General features: G+C 41.9%; 1 protein-coding gene across 4 annotated transcripts in view; it reads left to right on the top strand.

Annotated features, from left to right (window-relative positions):
* ARHGAP24 (Rho GTPase activating protein 24) overlaps positions 1-15,651 on the top strand; it is a 245,854-nt gene that overhangs the window by 125,203 nt on the left and 105,000 nt on the right. For all 4 annotated transcript variants that reach the window (XM_039710486.1, XM_039710484.1, XM_039710487.1 and 1 more), the window contains exon 3: positions 2,528-2,615. In XM_039710486.1, the coding sequence (XP_039566420.1) occupies positions 2,528-2,615 (88 nt within the window). The remainder of the gene's footprint in view (positions 1-2,527; positions 2,616-15,651) is intronic.

Genomic DNA, 15,651 nt, shown 5'->3' with positions numbered 1-15,651 from the left:
CTATAGCAATATTCTGTATGGTGTTAATGTCTGGTTTCTCTTCATATTAACTTAGCCATTGTGTGTGGCTTTAGGCTTTACATTTCAGTAGATGGAATAGGTTTCATCTATGAAACTAAGGCACTAGTGTTATAAATAAAACACTTCTGTTTGGTTGGTCTCAAAAATCTGTCATTAGGAAAGCTCCCTATAAATGGTAAAAGAGTTTTTCATCAAAGAATCAGAAAACATCCCACTGTGATGAGTCTGCTGCGTGCCTTTTGCTAATGAGTTGATAGCAAAGTTCAATGCAGTTTTCATTTACTGTCTCATGAATTGATTTTAGTTTACAGTGCTGTAGGGTAGGTCTCATTAATTTTGTGTTTTTGTTTAATTGAGTAGCAAGACCTATGATTGGCTTGAATATGTTGTATGCCCTCAGTGGTGCAAGCTCCCGAGACAGTGAAACTCCAGCATGAAGATCTGCTCATTCAGTGTGCTGGGTGGAGCTTCTTCTGGGTAAAACCAGCTCAGTCTGAGAGTGGGAAATGAAGTCTTATACCAGTTTTAGTGGTCTGTTACATGGGACAAAAATGCATGTAGTTAAAATGCCTTTTAGAGATTCTTATTCCTGCTCTCCCATAAGTCTGAGAAAAAATGTATTCCTTATATTTTCCTGATTTTTGTTTAGGTGTTAATATGAGAATTTGAACTGTATTGTGACTTACGTTTTCCTGTTCACATAATCATTTTTGTTTGATATTTTGGTTGCCTAATAAGGTATTTCACAGAAGACTTTGGAGTGTGACATCTACTAAGGGGTGCTGCTTGTGGCAGGAATGAATGAAGATTGCTCTGAATGGGGCTGTTGGACCAAGGCACTTAATGCTTATGACACATTTGTATATGCAATGAGTGAGGACATCTGCCCACAACTGTTAATACCTGCTGCTTGTTCCACCTCAGCAGAAAGCTGTGCTGCTTCATTTGCTTTCAGCAGCAGTTATCATAGTGTTTCATGGAGGTGATTCTTTATGTTCTGACGAAATCGCTGTGCACCCTCTCTTTGTCTTCCTGTGATGGCACTGTTCTTGATGGCACTCAACACTGACATGATGGTATAGAGCCCAGACTCCACATCAGCTGGTACAAATACTAATTTTGTGAAACATTTGTTTACGTGTTCTTTCAGGTTTTTTTTTTCCTGTTGGTTTGTAGAGTATTCCTTTGTGAAGAGATTGTAGTGTTTCTGCTTGTCTTGACTTCCCAATAATTGTAAATGGTTCTGCTTGTAATGAAGGTTCCAGGTCATAACAATGAATCCTGGATAACAAAATTGATGTTTTTCATGTACAGAGATATCTTTAGGGCTGTTTAAATGAGGGGTCTGACATATTTGGGCATTTGGTTGAAACTACTATGGGAAATGGTGCTCTGTGATCCATCAGGGGATAAGGACCTTACTTGATGTATTCTGTGTTTAAGATGTGTAAGTTATACAAGTTGTTTACTTTGGAGATGGGGGCCCCATTATGCCATAACTGGAGAATATTACTAAGTAGGTAATCTATTATCTCTTATTAACAGTGGTGGAGAGCTTGTACTTAATAGAATTCCTAGGATGCTGCTCTGAAAATTTATCCGTAGACAGCCATCCCAACATAATTTTACTGAGGAGTGCCTGCTGATGGGGGTTGAAATGGTAGGAGGAGCTGTAATTTCTAAAAATGAAAAAGAGCTCTCAGAGGAAAGGTGTGGTCTATCCATGTCACGTGTCAGCAAACCAAAGGAGAGGAAATAAGCTGTGTCTTCAGCACAGCCCTAGAAATGTTTTGAGGGTTACAGGGGTTGTTTTTGTCTTTGGGTGTTACTAGAAGTAGAAGTATGCACAGGCTGAAATTCCCCACATGTTCTCTCAAGGTAGTGAAGTTGTAATAAAGGCTTTCAATGCTCACCACAGAGATTTTCTGACATCTCTTTGCCTGTAGCAAACACATCTTTGGACAGGACTTTCTCTGTGCCTGCTGTGGCTTAGCACCAGCAGCCTGGCATGCTGCAGTTGATGTTTTCTCTGTATTACTTCCATGGGATGCTATGGAAAAAGGGCCCAGAGCAGGAACTGGGTGTGCGCCCCACAAACTGAGGGTCCTCTTCTATCCACACCCCCCTTGGCTTCAGCCAAGAAGCCTGGCTGGTGAATTCACCAGCCTCACGTGCAACTTCCTAGCTCTTCACTATCCCTTGCTTTAAGTCTCAATTTTTTAGAACAGTGGGATTAGTATATGTGATAAGTAGAAAACTCTGCATGATATCAAATACCCAAGAGATTAAAAAAATTTATAGCTGTTGTCAAATGCCTTAGTTAATTAAAGTGATGTGTGATGTTGGCCTTTGGGATAATCCCTCCTCAATCTCACTTTGGAAATCAGCTGCTCAGGTGTTAACAGTGAAAAAATAATGTTTAACCCAGTCCAAAAAGAAGAAGCATTAGTCTGTCAAAGTATGGTAGAAGTTTTAATCCCATGTTTGTTGTTACTTTTTTCTTTAGGGTACCATCTTTCTGCCTGGCAACAGAGTAATTGAGCATCCCTGCAATGAAGAAAGTCCAGGAAAGTTCCTTTTTGAGGTTGTTCCAGGTAGGATATTCTGCTCCTTATCAAAGCCCTTTGCAGTTTGTCCTCAGTGACAAATGGCCACATCTGTTCTGCCAGAACAGAAGCTGAAGGTGATTAATGATTCAGTTTAAGGAAAAAAAAAAAAAGGTTTAATTTGTTAATATGGTGGTTCATAATTTTTTCATTCACCCCCAGGCAGCAGAGGAAAAGGATGTGTATTTTATTTGTCAGTGTAAAGCAGAATTCCTCAGGGCAAGGAAGTGACAGATCCTGCTCTTGGATCACAACAGCCCCATGTGGCATTGTGGGTTGGCAGCAGAGTGGCTGGAAAACTTCCCTGCAGAAAAGGACCTGGGGCTGCTCAACAGCAGCTGAACATGAGCCAGCTGTGCCCAGGTGGCCAAGAAGGCCAAGGGCATCCTGGCCTGGATCAGTGTAATGTGGCCAGCAGGAGCAGGGCAGGGATTGTCCCCCTGGAGTTGGCAGAGCCACACCTTGAGTGCTGTGTCCTGTTCTGGCCCCTCGCTAAAGAAAGTCACTGCAGCGAGCCCAGGAAGGGCTGCAGAGCTGGGGAAGGGTCTGGAGCACCCGTCTGAGGAACAGCTGGGGCTGGCTTAGCCTGGAGAAAAGGAAGTTGGGTGGGGACCTTATTGCAGGTAACAAGTGACAGGATGAGAGGAAATGGCCTCAAGTTGTGCCAGAGGAGATTTAGATTAGATATTGGGAAAAAACTGCTTCACTGAAAGGCTTGTTAAGCACTGGGGCTTCCCTTGTGGAAGGGAAGTAGGGGAGTCAACCTTACCTGGAGTTATTTCAAAGTTTACAGATGTGATGCTTAGGGACAAAGTTCAGTGGTGGATGATGCAGTGTTGGGTTAATAATTGGAATTGATTTTAAGCACATCTTCCAAAACTAAAGAATTTTGTTTCCACATCCAGTCAGCCCAGTGTATTTATTCAATATGTTCTGTTAATCCCAGTATTACTTTTCAAATTGCTTCCTATCATGGCTGTTTGGAAGGGAAAGTAAATGGTAATGTCTGTTGTTCTTGATTTTAAACTGTCTTACTATCAGGGCACAAATGTAGTTTTGTTCACTGATGTGCCAAGTTATAATAAATTGTAAAAGTGTGAGAAATATGAAGTATACTTCAAAGCTTGATTATGAAAGCCATGGGCAGCAAGGGATTATTATGCAAAGATAGCCAGTGTGTATCTCTGATATTTAACACTCACCCCAGTCTTGAATCCATCAGATTTGAAAAGTTTCTCACTGTCTCTCCTCAAAGCCCCTTTTTCATATGTTCAAAATATTGAAAGAAACCTATTTATTAGCATTACAAGTCTGGAGTGGACGAAAATCTTGTTTTGTTGGAAATTAAAGGAATTCTCTCTATGTCCTGATTTACATGACACCTTAATCTCTCTGAATAATGCTGACCCTCGGGATGCTTATCCTTCATGCCCAAGTTAAAAGCGCGCTTCATTTCCCAAAATGTTTGTTACACCACCTTTCTATGGAGTCCAGTTGAAAAGTAATTTGTACTTACTTTGGAGCTGAGTTCAGTATTTATCTGGAACATCCCTGAGAATCAGGTATCTATGTCCTGATTTACATGACACCTTAATCTCTCTGAATAATGCTGACCCTGGGGATGCTTATCCTTCGTGCCCAAGTTAAGAGCGTGCTTCATTTCCCAAAATGTTTGTTAAACCACCTTTCTGTGGTTAAAAAGTAATTTGTACTTACATTTGAGCTGAGTTCAGTATTTATTTGGAGCATCCCTGAGAATCAGGTGGGCTTTTTTGTTTTGCTTGTTTTCAATTCTGAGAATGGGGTTTTGAATGTGTTTTAGGATAGCACCAGGGTATTTATTTACCCCTAACAAGCATGTGGCTACAGAGACTTCCTACTGGACATCTTATGCCAATGATTCATGACCAAAAAAAGGTTTTATTGGAAAATAAGGACATTTCATGCCACAGCACTGGTCTTTGGGGGATGAAATGAAAATGAAGACTGTGGAGGAGGTATCACAGTGCAGATGTGAAGTAGAAGTGCCAACTGTATTTTATGCAAAAATGAAGTGAGCGTTGCCACTGTCGTCATGTCACTGTTGCTTCTCAAGGCAAGAATTTGTCAGCCTTCTGTAATGGAGCTGTTTGTCATCTGTATCCTCTTAGTGACTCAGTATAAAAGTCAATTTTATAGGCTGACAACAACACAACTGAGCTCATCGAGTGTAACACAGAAAAATGTATTGTAGCTAAGGTTCTGTTTAGCCTTTGTTAGCTTTCATATGGGAAATCAGCTATGTTGCAACAGGATCTGTTTTCACATTTTTAAAGATTTCTTCAACTGAGCATTGTGTTAAATGTACAGTGCTGAAGCTCATGCTGCTCTTGCATTTTCCCCCCTGTATTAAAAGCTGAAGCAATTTTAGTTACTATCCCAAAAGCAAAAGTGACAAGTCCTCTTTTTGTCTCTCATGTCTGTGGGCGGCCTGAAAACTTGTGTGCGTGTGTTTGTTTTTTGGTAATACATGCAAATTATTTTGGGAATGTACGTGGGAGTAGGTTTATACTAGGAAACTAATACTCTGTATGCAGCCATCTCTGAAGATGAATGGAAAAATGTGTGTGGAGACAAGTATCTTGCAGTTTTGGTGCTGTAATTAAAATACAGATGCCTTCAATTTGCATTTTGAAAACATTCTGTTCATTCTTTAAGTCATTAGATGATTTAATACTTAAAATTTTTCCTTTCTAAAAAATAAAAAAATTGGTGAGCTGACAGAGTTAATTTGCAGGAGAGAAACTCTCTCCTGTACAGCACAAACCCCACGCCACTCTTCTGTGTGGGAGTTTTTTGTGCTGGAGTCAGTGACCATGAAATGATTAGTGATGCCTGTGCAAGCTTCTCTTGCACTCAGAGGAATGTTTCATGGTCAACAAAAATCAGAAGAGGGTTTAAATTAATACCTTTTAGTGGGAAATGTGCACATACAGCCAAGTTATGTGATTAGCTTTGAGTGATTGCACTGTATTTGCTAATTGTTCTGAGCTGTATATAGTAGATAAATCCTCATTCTGTGCATTGGTTGCATTCTAAAGGAAAGCTGAGGTTTTCCTCTTGGTGTGCAGTGTAATGGGGGAAGGCATCTGTGTTAGCAGGGAGCTGAAACAGGTGACCTTGCTGTGTCTCAGTGGGTTACATGTCACCCGTATGTGCAGGACAGGGGCACAGCTGTGGTTTACGTGTGTGGTGCTTTGCAGACAGGATTCCTGCACCTCGTTGGCACCAGGAGGAGCCAAGCACAGAGACGTGGGAAGCTCAGGCTCGTTCCCTGTTTCTCACACAGGCTCAAGTGTCTTTTTTAGAGTCCCCTGGACTCTGCAAGGGTTGCTGTCTGAAGGCATTTTGAGCAAGTGCAGCCTGAGAAGCCTTGCAGCAGGGGCCTGTGGCTTTCCCAGGGATGTCAAGATGCTTGTCAGAGCTCCAAGGACTTTAATCCTTATTTTCTGATGCTCTCAGGAAGCACCAACTGCTCAGAATTATCTGGGCCTATATAGGCAATTGGTCTAGAAGAGATGATGGTTATTGAATGGACAAAGGAATGTGCTTCATCATTGACTGGACTTTGATCCTGGAAACTAAGCTGCTCATACTGCTACCCCAGCAGCTACTGTTACCTGAGATCCTTGTGTGCTAGCTGATGTCCTTCTCTGAGTCTGATAAATCATTTTGCAGCTTGGCCTCAGGTAAGAAGCCAGATCATCACTCCAGTGATACCTCACCCTTTTGGATGTTACCGAATCACGTCTGTCTTTGTCCCTGTCATTTATTAATGCAGATTTCATGGAAAATGAACACACAAGGTTACTTGTGTACAAGGACAAGGTTACTTTAAGGACCATGCTCACTAGTAGGTGAACTGTTTGCATGCTCTTACCTAAATCATGAGTTCCCTCAGAGACACAAATATCCTAAAGAGTACTCTGATGAATTTTTCAGTTGCATGAATTTTAATACTTATTTAGTACTGTTTAAACTAGAACATAAATTTCCAAATACTGATCTTCAGTATTTGTGGAATCTTTTGCTTGTAAACTTTGTGCATCTGTGTTGAGTTTTTTACTATTGACAAAGTATCATAGTCCAGCATGTGTATCTCTGTGGATGAATTTGCGCACTGAGGTACCAAAGTCAGTCCATCCCACTAAAAGCATTGTCTGTGCAGCCCCAAGTTATGTGTATGCAGCTTAAATCAAAGTTCTGTGTTTGGGGGTTATTCAGACTGTTAGGAAAGAACTGTAATAATTCAGGAAAGTCACTTGGAGTCTCTGCTGATACTTTTTTTCTGCATTTTTGTGCCTGCTGATTTCTTGTGCTTGTGGATCCTGGGCTATATCACTTCCTATGAGGCAACATGAGATTTTGTCTTGAGTCATGGATGGTGGAGACTGCAGAAGGCAAGAATTACACTTGGTTAAAGGTCAGTTTGTCAGACTCTTAATTAAAACCTCTGTGAGGGAGTGAAATACTAAATTCCAAGAACTTTGAAATAGGGTTGGTTTTTTTTTTTCATTAGTCAAAGTGGCATCCAAAGGCCTTTTTCTTTTGTTGTTTTTTCTCATGTATTTAATTGCATGGTGTATGGCAACCTGCAAGAAATGTAATTTAACTGTTCTGGTAGGGAGTGTGAGATGGCTTTGAGGCTTGGGATTTTTTAAGCTTCCTTTATGTGAAAGATTGGATAATAAACAATTTTGCTGCTTCAACTGCAGTAAGTTTTCACTGCTTTTAGTCAGCTGAGATGTGCATAGGTAGGTCTGTGCTGAGAGCCAGGTGGGCTGTGTTTTGCCTGTGTGTGTCACACTGATCTCCCTGTCAGTGAACAGCCCCTTTAGCCTCCACAAAGGTCTTGGGAGGTTTGAGAAGATGACTGCCAGTTTGTTATGGGGTTACCAAAATCTCTTGAGTTCCCTGTTGCTGTGCAGTGTTTAGCAGGTTAAGCCCTTTGTGACTTTTGCCATGAGTTCTCAAAAATCTGAAATGGGAAGACCACGCTAGTTGCTAATTTTTGCTATCTACTGATTCACAGTGATTTTAATTAAGGCCTGGAAAATGTGGATTTGGTAAGTTCACTTGTATTTTTTCACTAAGGGACACAGGTAAGACAAAACAGGAGTTACAGATACATCTTTTTCAGCAAAAAACCAATTTTCTTTGTAGCACTGCTGTGTACCTTATCAGGTTAGATACCAGGTGCTTACTGTAGCTTCTACTTCAATACCCTTCTCCTCTGATATCAGTACTTTTAGTCCTGTAAGTCCTTTTGACAGCCAGACTTGTGTGGGATGGGAAAGGTTGGACTTTACAGTGAGGCACCAAGCAGGGCAGATGATCAGCTGACATGTTTGACTGTGATGCAGCATCATGTCTCAGGGATAGAAATGTTTTAGAAGGTTTTGAGCCTCTTGTTTTGAAATAGAACTGTGTGTTTTCTGTAAGGATGTAGCCTTGTAAGAAATAAGGGTTGAGAGCTCCCTGCCTTGTCTTCTCAGGAGTAATTGCCATGTCCTAAGTGAGGATACACCCACACATGCAGCAAATAGCTTTCCTTGAAGGCTTAGCAGAATATTGGCAACACAGTGCAATAAGCAAATTCTCTTCTGTTGACTTCAGGAGAAAATTGTTTGTGTATTAAGAGGGTTCCTGCCCTGATACAAAAAAAAAAGACTTTCCACAGCATACACACGTGTGCACACACCTGAGCACTGCAGGTGCTCTCTCTGCCTTTGCTGTCAGGCAGATTCTCTGTATTCCCTTTGCCATCAGCATAGCTAGCACAATTTATTCTCTTTTCTACACAATATAAAACCCCAAATCAAAGTGTTGAACCATTCCGCTGCTCTGACTCCCTCCCGGTGCTGAATTCCTGACTCCTGGTATGATGCGGGCGGATTTAATTGATGCTGCCAGGAAGATGAATGCCTGCCCCTGTACGTGCTGACAGCCAGCAGTGCCTCTTCATTAGTCGTCAGGAGCACAGCCCCTCAAGGGCATTGCTGATAGTGCCGGCTGAACTAATTGTACCTCTGATATCGTGTGGAGGGAGCAGACAGGCTGTTTAATCAAGTGGGCACCAGCCTCGCTGCACAGATATCTCCGTGTAATCGCCCAGTGCGCTGAAGCAGCTCTGGGCGCTGCTCCTTCCTCGTCAAAGATCTCCTGAAAGCCTTGCCATCCTTATTAAGGGTGATGCATTTCTCAGAAATGTATCTGGTTGAGAACCACCTCTCTGCGCTTGAACACATTGGCATGCATTGCCTCATTCTCGTCCTTTGAAAGGTGATTCAAAACTGATTTTTTTTTTTTTTTTAAAGTGAGTCTTGGAGGTTCATGGAGTCAGCGAGCCAGGGAAATGAAGCTGGCTAAAGCCTTGCTGCATGTTTCTCACAAGGTTAATGATGAGGGCTCACTGGAAAGAAATGTTTTCCAACTTGAGCAGCAGCTCTCGTGATGTGGAATTAGTTGATGTGCCCAGTTTTGTCTCCTTAGTAGTTTTCAGAAAAACAAAACCCAAACCATCCTCAATCCTGCATCCCTGTGAAATGAGATGGTGGGTCATGCCGCTGAGCTCTTGTGCTGCCACCATAAAATCTGCTCCTTTCAAGTCAATGCATGTGATACCCCTTTTTACCTATTTTTTTTATCTTTCTTGTCATGGCTACTGAGCAACAGCTGGGTGAAGGCACCAAATTTAAGAAACCTTCTTTTTGATCCAGTGCCTCCTTCTGTGACATTGAACCAAGTCACAGAATCACAAGGTTGAAAGAGACATTCAAGATTTTCTGTGCCTATGTGTCCACACATATTTGAGATGAAACCTGCAGAACAAGCCTTGCATATTAATGGTGTCAGTCTGAATTAATGATAACCTATAATATGAGGGCTTTGGGGGAAAGAGGCAAGGCTGAGATTGTGACACATATTTCCAGAGTGACACGAATAGTTTTGCCTCCTCTCCTTTGTATGGAAGATCCTCTCATGATACTGCATCTGGTTAAAGATTGATATTGGTGTGACTCAGATTTGGGCTACTAAAGGAGTACCAGAAAATGTCCTGTTTATCATGCAAGAGGAAATTAGGCACCTTTTCCCATTCAGAACATGTGGTTGCTTATCTGGTAGAACTCAAGTACTGGTATGTAGCAAAGAAGAGCATGAAATAACAGTTTTGCACATAATTTCTTTAAATATGGAAATATTAATTCATAGGGGCTTTTTCAGCCCAGAATTATCTGATAGTAGAAGTTTAGGCCATCTGGTTTTGAAGTGAAGGAATTAAATCTAGATGCAAAAGCTATTTAAAAAAAAATAAAAGAAGACCCTTCTCTGAATATCTTCTCTGAGGTATGCAGCATGTGCAGAATAAACACATTTCTCCTTGCTCAGATGGCTTGTGTATTGTATTTAGTGGAACATCACAAATTTTGATGTGTAAAACCCATTATCTTGAGTCCCTTCTATCTTGGTGAATCAGTGCAGACTGTAGGGTAAAAGCGTGTTTATATTAGAAGTAATAGTAATGTTGCCTGTTTTCTGAATGCTATTTTCTAGTTACAGTCTATTTTGAAAATAATTGAGAGAGGCTAATCATTTCTGAAATCTACTGAACAATTGTATATTTCATTTTCTTTCATCTAAAGTAATTCTGCTTAATCATCTGTTCTCAATGACATTAATTTAATGTGGCAGAAGACTGTACAGACTCTATAAAAATTCACCCATACTCTATAAAAATATACTATTACTCGAGCATGGTGTATGAAGCTGAAGTTAAAATGTTATTTTTCACTTGTGTCTTTTAATTTAGAAGTGGATTGCTTTTATTGATCCTGCTTAGCCCATGGTGCATGTGATCTGAGGTGTGTTAAGTTAGCAGTATCGATCACTTGTGACCCACTGCTGTCATTCTGGAGGTCATCTGCTGCACAGGAGAATTTGGAACATAATGGCAGTGAAATCTCTAAAAACTTATGTGATAAAAAAGCAAACTTAGTGTTTGAGTTTGTGATAAACTTTTTCTACCATTGCTGTGTGCACACACCAGATTGGCTCCCACTGAGGGTGTAGCTCATAATGAAAATTACACTGGGGGCTGTGGCTTATTCCCAGCCTGTTTTAAATACTACCAGTTGTAATCACAGCAATCATGAGATGTCTTTTCTCTGCCTTGGCTCTGCAGCTGGCACTGGATTTTAATGGTTATTAATAATGTTGGAAAATGGCTTAAGTAATGCTAGAAATGCAGAGAGAGTTCTCACAAAGCCAGGTAGTCTGTGGGAAGTGAGAAAGGTATCTGGAACGAGAGGTTGTTGGTTGGACCATTTCTGATAGTGATTTCGGGACCAACTTATGTTTGTGGGGAAGCACAATATTGGCTTTTTCCACTGTTCTGTTAAAAGGTGTGAGAAAACCCCTGAAATTTGAGTGTGCAGACTCTGTGGGGCTGAAGATAAATTGCACTCCAGAGCTGTGGCTGGAATGAGTTATGAAGCTGCAGCAGGTCATCAGTGAGGTCTGTGTCCATTAACCTTGTGTCCATGGCTGTTTCATTTGCCAGTGTGAAATCTTGTGCATTGATGCTTTTGGCATTCTCTGGAGCAGAAGTACAAACTTTGCCTCGAAAGAAGCAAAATACCTTTTTCTAAATACAGCAGCTGCCCAAAGGGCATCTGTGATAGGTAATGAGGGTTTTTTGCTTGGTTGGTTGGTCAGGGTTTTTTAGCTTCATGTAAGTCCCTCTAGTGGCGACATCAAAAAGTCCAGTGTAGTAATAGATGTTCTTGTGTCTGGGATACCCTGTCCAGGGCTTCAATTTTTAGCTGCGTTACTGCTTTTTGAAGTAGCCTTGGCATATCATAAAGCACGGTTTGAAACTTAGATTCCCAAATAAATCCTGTGAAGTAGGAAGAAAGTACTGGGAAAAAGTGAAAAGTCAGAGGCAGTGATAATTCAAGCTTCTTTTGACAAAAGATGTTCCTAAATGCCCATACTGATATTTTTTGGATGGATTGTGATGATGATTATTTCGCTCAAAGAATTGAGGATCTATCAGCTTTTGTCAGCATGAAAGGTTTTACAAGACAATAATGTTTTCATTACAATTGTCTGTGTGCACTTTCTGTATTTCTGTTAAAAGACACTCTGTATTCAGTTAAGTAACAAAAATAGCATTGTAGGAAGAAGTGAGAAAGAAATGTGATGGGGGCAAGCTCCAAAGCATAGAAATTCAGGGTGTCATCATTTGATGGGGCATTTTCTAGTACTGATGTTTGCCAGTCTTTTGTAATAGTAGTAGTAATAATAGTAATAAAAACCAACATAAAATTCCTATGCTCATTACCATTTTCAGCAAGAAAATCTGCAGGTGCAAAATGCAACTCAGTTAAAATGCATATCACCTCTTCTGTGATACAGCTGGTGGGATTCCACTGTAAATGGCAGGAAAGCCAGACCAAGTGACTTGCCTGAAGCTGTCTGGAAAGCTGGTGGCTGAGTCTAAAGGCAGATCTTGCCTCCTTGGTGTACCAAAGACCTGTGCCTCTGATGTGGGATGAAAAGGATGCAAGTTTGTGAAGTCCTCCTATCTCCGAAAGTAGCGGGGAAGTCCAAGTTCCACTTGGGTTAAATGATGGTTTAGCAAAGCATCCTCAAAATACATTACTTCATAGTGCCTAGGTGATCTGAATAGGAACTGGATTATTTTCCAGAAGTTTGCGGATCTCACAGCAGACAACTCATGTTTTCTCAAGTGCTTGGGTGTTGCTGCCTGACTGAACCCTCCACCCTGTGGCTGTGGCAGTATGAGGCTCCCAAGTCCTTTGCTCTTTATCCCACCCTTCTGCAGACTCTTTCATCTTCTTTTCCGTTACTGGTGCCTGGGGAACGTCCTTTGCTCTTTGTCCCACCCTTCTGCAGACTCTTTCATCTTCCCTCTTTTCCATTACTGGTGCCTGGGGAACCCTGATCCTTGCTTAAAATAAAGCGTCATCTTTCTTCTTTTCCAGCCTTGTATTAAAAGGGTGGGAAAAAATTTTCAAACCCCTGGTTGACTGCAAGGACCTCACTTGTTTCTTCAGCATGGGTGTCAGATTTAATGCTGAAAAGGCAGAATATCAGCCAGTTTGAGTTACATCATGTACTAGTACATGGTTATGCTGCATGTTTAAAGTGAAGTTAGGCTGATTCCTTCCCTTTGACAGGAGAGGAAAACCTTTCTGTGAAATGTGAATGTCTCTTCCTAGGCCAACATTGTCTCATCTCTCCTCATGGAGTCACGGCTTACACTGCTACCTCTGGAGGTGGAAATCTCTGCTAATTAAACTGTCTCTTATAAATCTGATGGGCATAACTTGTGAAATCATGATGTTCTGTGCTGTATTTCAATTCCCTGCTATATCCATAAATTTAGTGAGCTCTTAAGTTTTATTTTCTGGAAGAAAGAGCAAGGAGGAACATGTGATTGATGTGTGTTCATGAAGAGATAGTGTCAAACTGCAAACCCGTGGCTGACGGTCAGGTTTTAATGGAGCAGGCCTGCAATTTAGGCGATGACTAATGAAAGCATGAAGTCAAGCAGCATTGTTTGATGGTATGACGTGGACTCCTGCTGCAGACTGAACATTCTCTGCTGTGGGAGGAGTGGGACTGCTTGCTCTGGGTTGAAGCGAGCCAAAGCCAGCGGCCAACGTTCCCTCTCTGGCGTGTGTCGGGAGCAGCCTGCCCTTTGTCCATGCGCTGTTGGATCTGCTCCGCAAAGGGCTCCTTTCAGGGAGACAGTGGAAAATGTGACAGCCGTGTCAGCCACTCTGCTGCGTGCCAGCGTGGAGGAGGAGAACACCCAGGGATGGGTGATTTTTGTGACTTGCCAAGGGCAGCGCTGCAGCCGCGGGATCTGGGGGGAAGGTGCCATATGCTGCCATTTGGCACGGTGGCTGCAGGGGCACAAAGCACATCATTGTCCTCGACCTTGGCAGAAGGAGCTGGCAGCGTGCCTGCTGGGATGCTGCCTGTGGCAAGAGATGGGAGCAGGAGGGACGTGGTGGTAAAAGGGCAAACATGTCTGTGCCTTGCATGCCACCGTGGTGCAAGGGCTGGGGAGAGGGACAGGATGCCTGGGGCACCATGATGTGCCTCCTTCATTCTGCCATGGAAGGACCAGGTACAGCGGCAGTGAGTGGGGTCAGCACAGGGCTCCCAAACCGTGGTGGAATAACGTGTCTGTAAGGATCCATAACTCCATTCAGGCTCTTAATGTTAGAGTGGTAATAACAGGAGCCTTATGCCAGCTAACTGGAGAATGAGCTGGCCCTGTGGGGACCTTACTGAACTTGGATGAACATCCCCAGACTAGATCAGGTACACCAGGGGCTGGTTTGGTTAGGAAGAACATGACACCTGCAGCTTCATGCCTTTCACTGTGTGTTATCACTTATTAGGTGTGCACCTCATTTTCTAGGGACAGAGGAGAAAGCAGAGGCTTAAGGAAAAACTTCAAATAAACTGCCTAAATCACCTGATATATCTTTGCTCAGGGAACAAAATACTGACATCTCAGCGATGAGAAGAAAGTGGCACTGAGGTAGGAGAGTGTACTTTTAGCAGCTGGCAAGCCAAACATTAAAATCAAGGTATGAGATGCAATAATAGCTGGAGCTATGGAGAACAAATAATGGAAGTAAGCAGTGGGCTACTGAAAAGATATATTAAAGGGGAGTGTTTACATCAGAGGAGCATGAAATAATTTGTGCCATCCCCTTGTTATTTTCTTATCTATTGAGAGTGAGGTTGTGGTAAAAGGCTCAAGAACAGCCCCAGTATAAAATCCATTCCTGCAAGGCACACGTGCATGCCTGTGCTGTCCTTCTGTCTGCAGTATTGCAGAGGAGCAGCTCTGGAACAACGAGAGAGAATTCTGGCAGGGAGGGCAGCCTGCAGTTCATTATGGGCCTGGGATGGATAAAAGCACTTTTAGCTTCCATCTGTTCTGGTTTGGATGATGCTGATAGAAGGGTCATAGTTTTGTCAGTGATGGATATCTGAAGTCATTGCCATTTTTAGCTTGTCCAGAACTTTCCCCCTTCTGTTTACTGGACATCTATCTTTCCTTTTGACATGTATTGCCAGATAGAGTGCAGGTGGTGATGAGCTACAGGTGTTAGATGAAGTGAATCTCCCCTTGCTCTCTCTTCCTCTTTGACTGCTGCACATGGTACAGAAATGATGGGGAATGGGAGTAGTTAGGGATATGTTTTGGCACCATTCAGATAACTGTAATTTTGCTTTCCTGGAATCATATGCATAATTACCTTACAGTTTTTGAAATATCATTAAAGTGTGAATGTAGCTTGAAAGTAATAAGGAATGTAGATGTTCAACTGTAATGCAATTCAAGAAATGGATTACCTGTCAAATACTTTATTTTCTCCGTACTGAAATGTGAACATTTCTCATCTTTTTTTTACATCTGTCTGCCTTGTGATTAAATAAAGGCATCGAGGGATGTCTGAAATAATTCTCCTTTAAATAAAAAGAAAAGTCTGCTGTGATTGTGGAAAATGGTGCCCCATACACTGAGAACCCAATTACATCAGTCAGTACCTCTTCCTGGAAAGTGGCAAGAGCCTAGCATTCTACTTTGGAAAGTTGTCATTATGGTAGGAGTTGGGCCCATGGACAAGCATGTATTTCCTTCAGTGAGGTTTATCCTTCCTGTGTCTCTCTAGAGGCAGTCTCTGTGGACTGAAGAGTAGTATATTGCCCCAAAAGATTGCAAATCCATTTATTGTGGTTCCATGTTATTAATCCTTGTGAACTTTTGTGGTACCCAGCCTGCCTGTATTGAAAATGCTGTAATTGCTGTCTTAACTCAAAGTGCATATTTGTGATTCTCATTTAAAAGCCTTGTCAAAGGTGAATTAGACTCCAGTGTGCTAAAACCTAATGAAAGAATCCCCAAAGGCTTTTTATGTGGCAGACTTTTAAA

Source organism: Passer montanus, unplaced genomic scaffold, assembly GCF_014805655.1.
Source record: "Passer montanus isolate IOZ18808 unplaced genomic scaffold, ASM1480565v1 scaffold23, whole genome shotgun sequence".
Classification (NCBI taxonomy): Eukaryota; Metazoa; Chordata; class Aves; order Passeriformes; family Passeridae; genus Passer; species Passer montanus.
The sequence above is the reverse complement of the archived record's forward strand: the minus strand, read 5'-3'. Positions and strand labels throughout refer to the sequence as shown.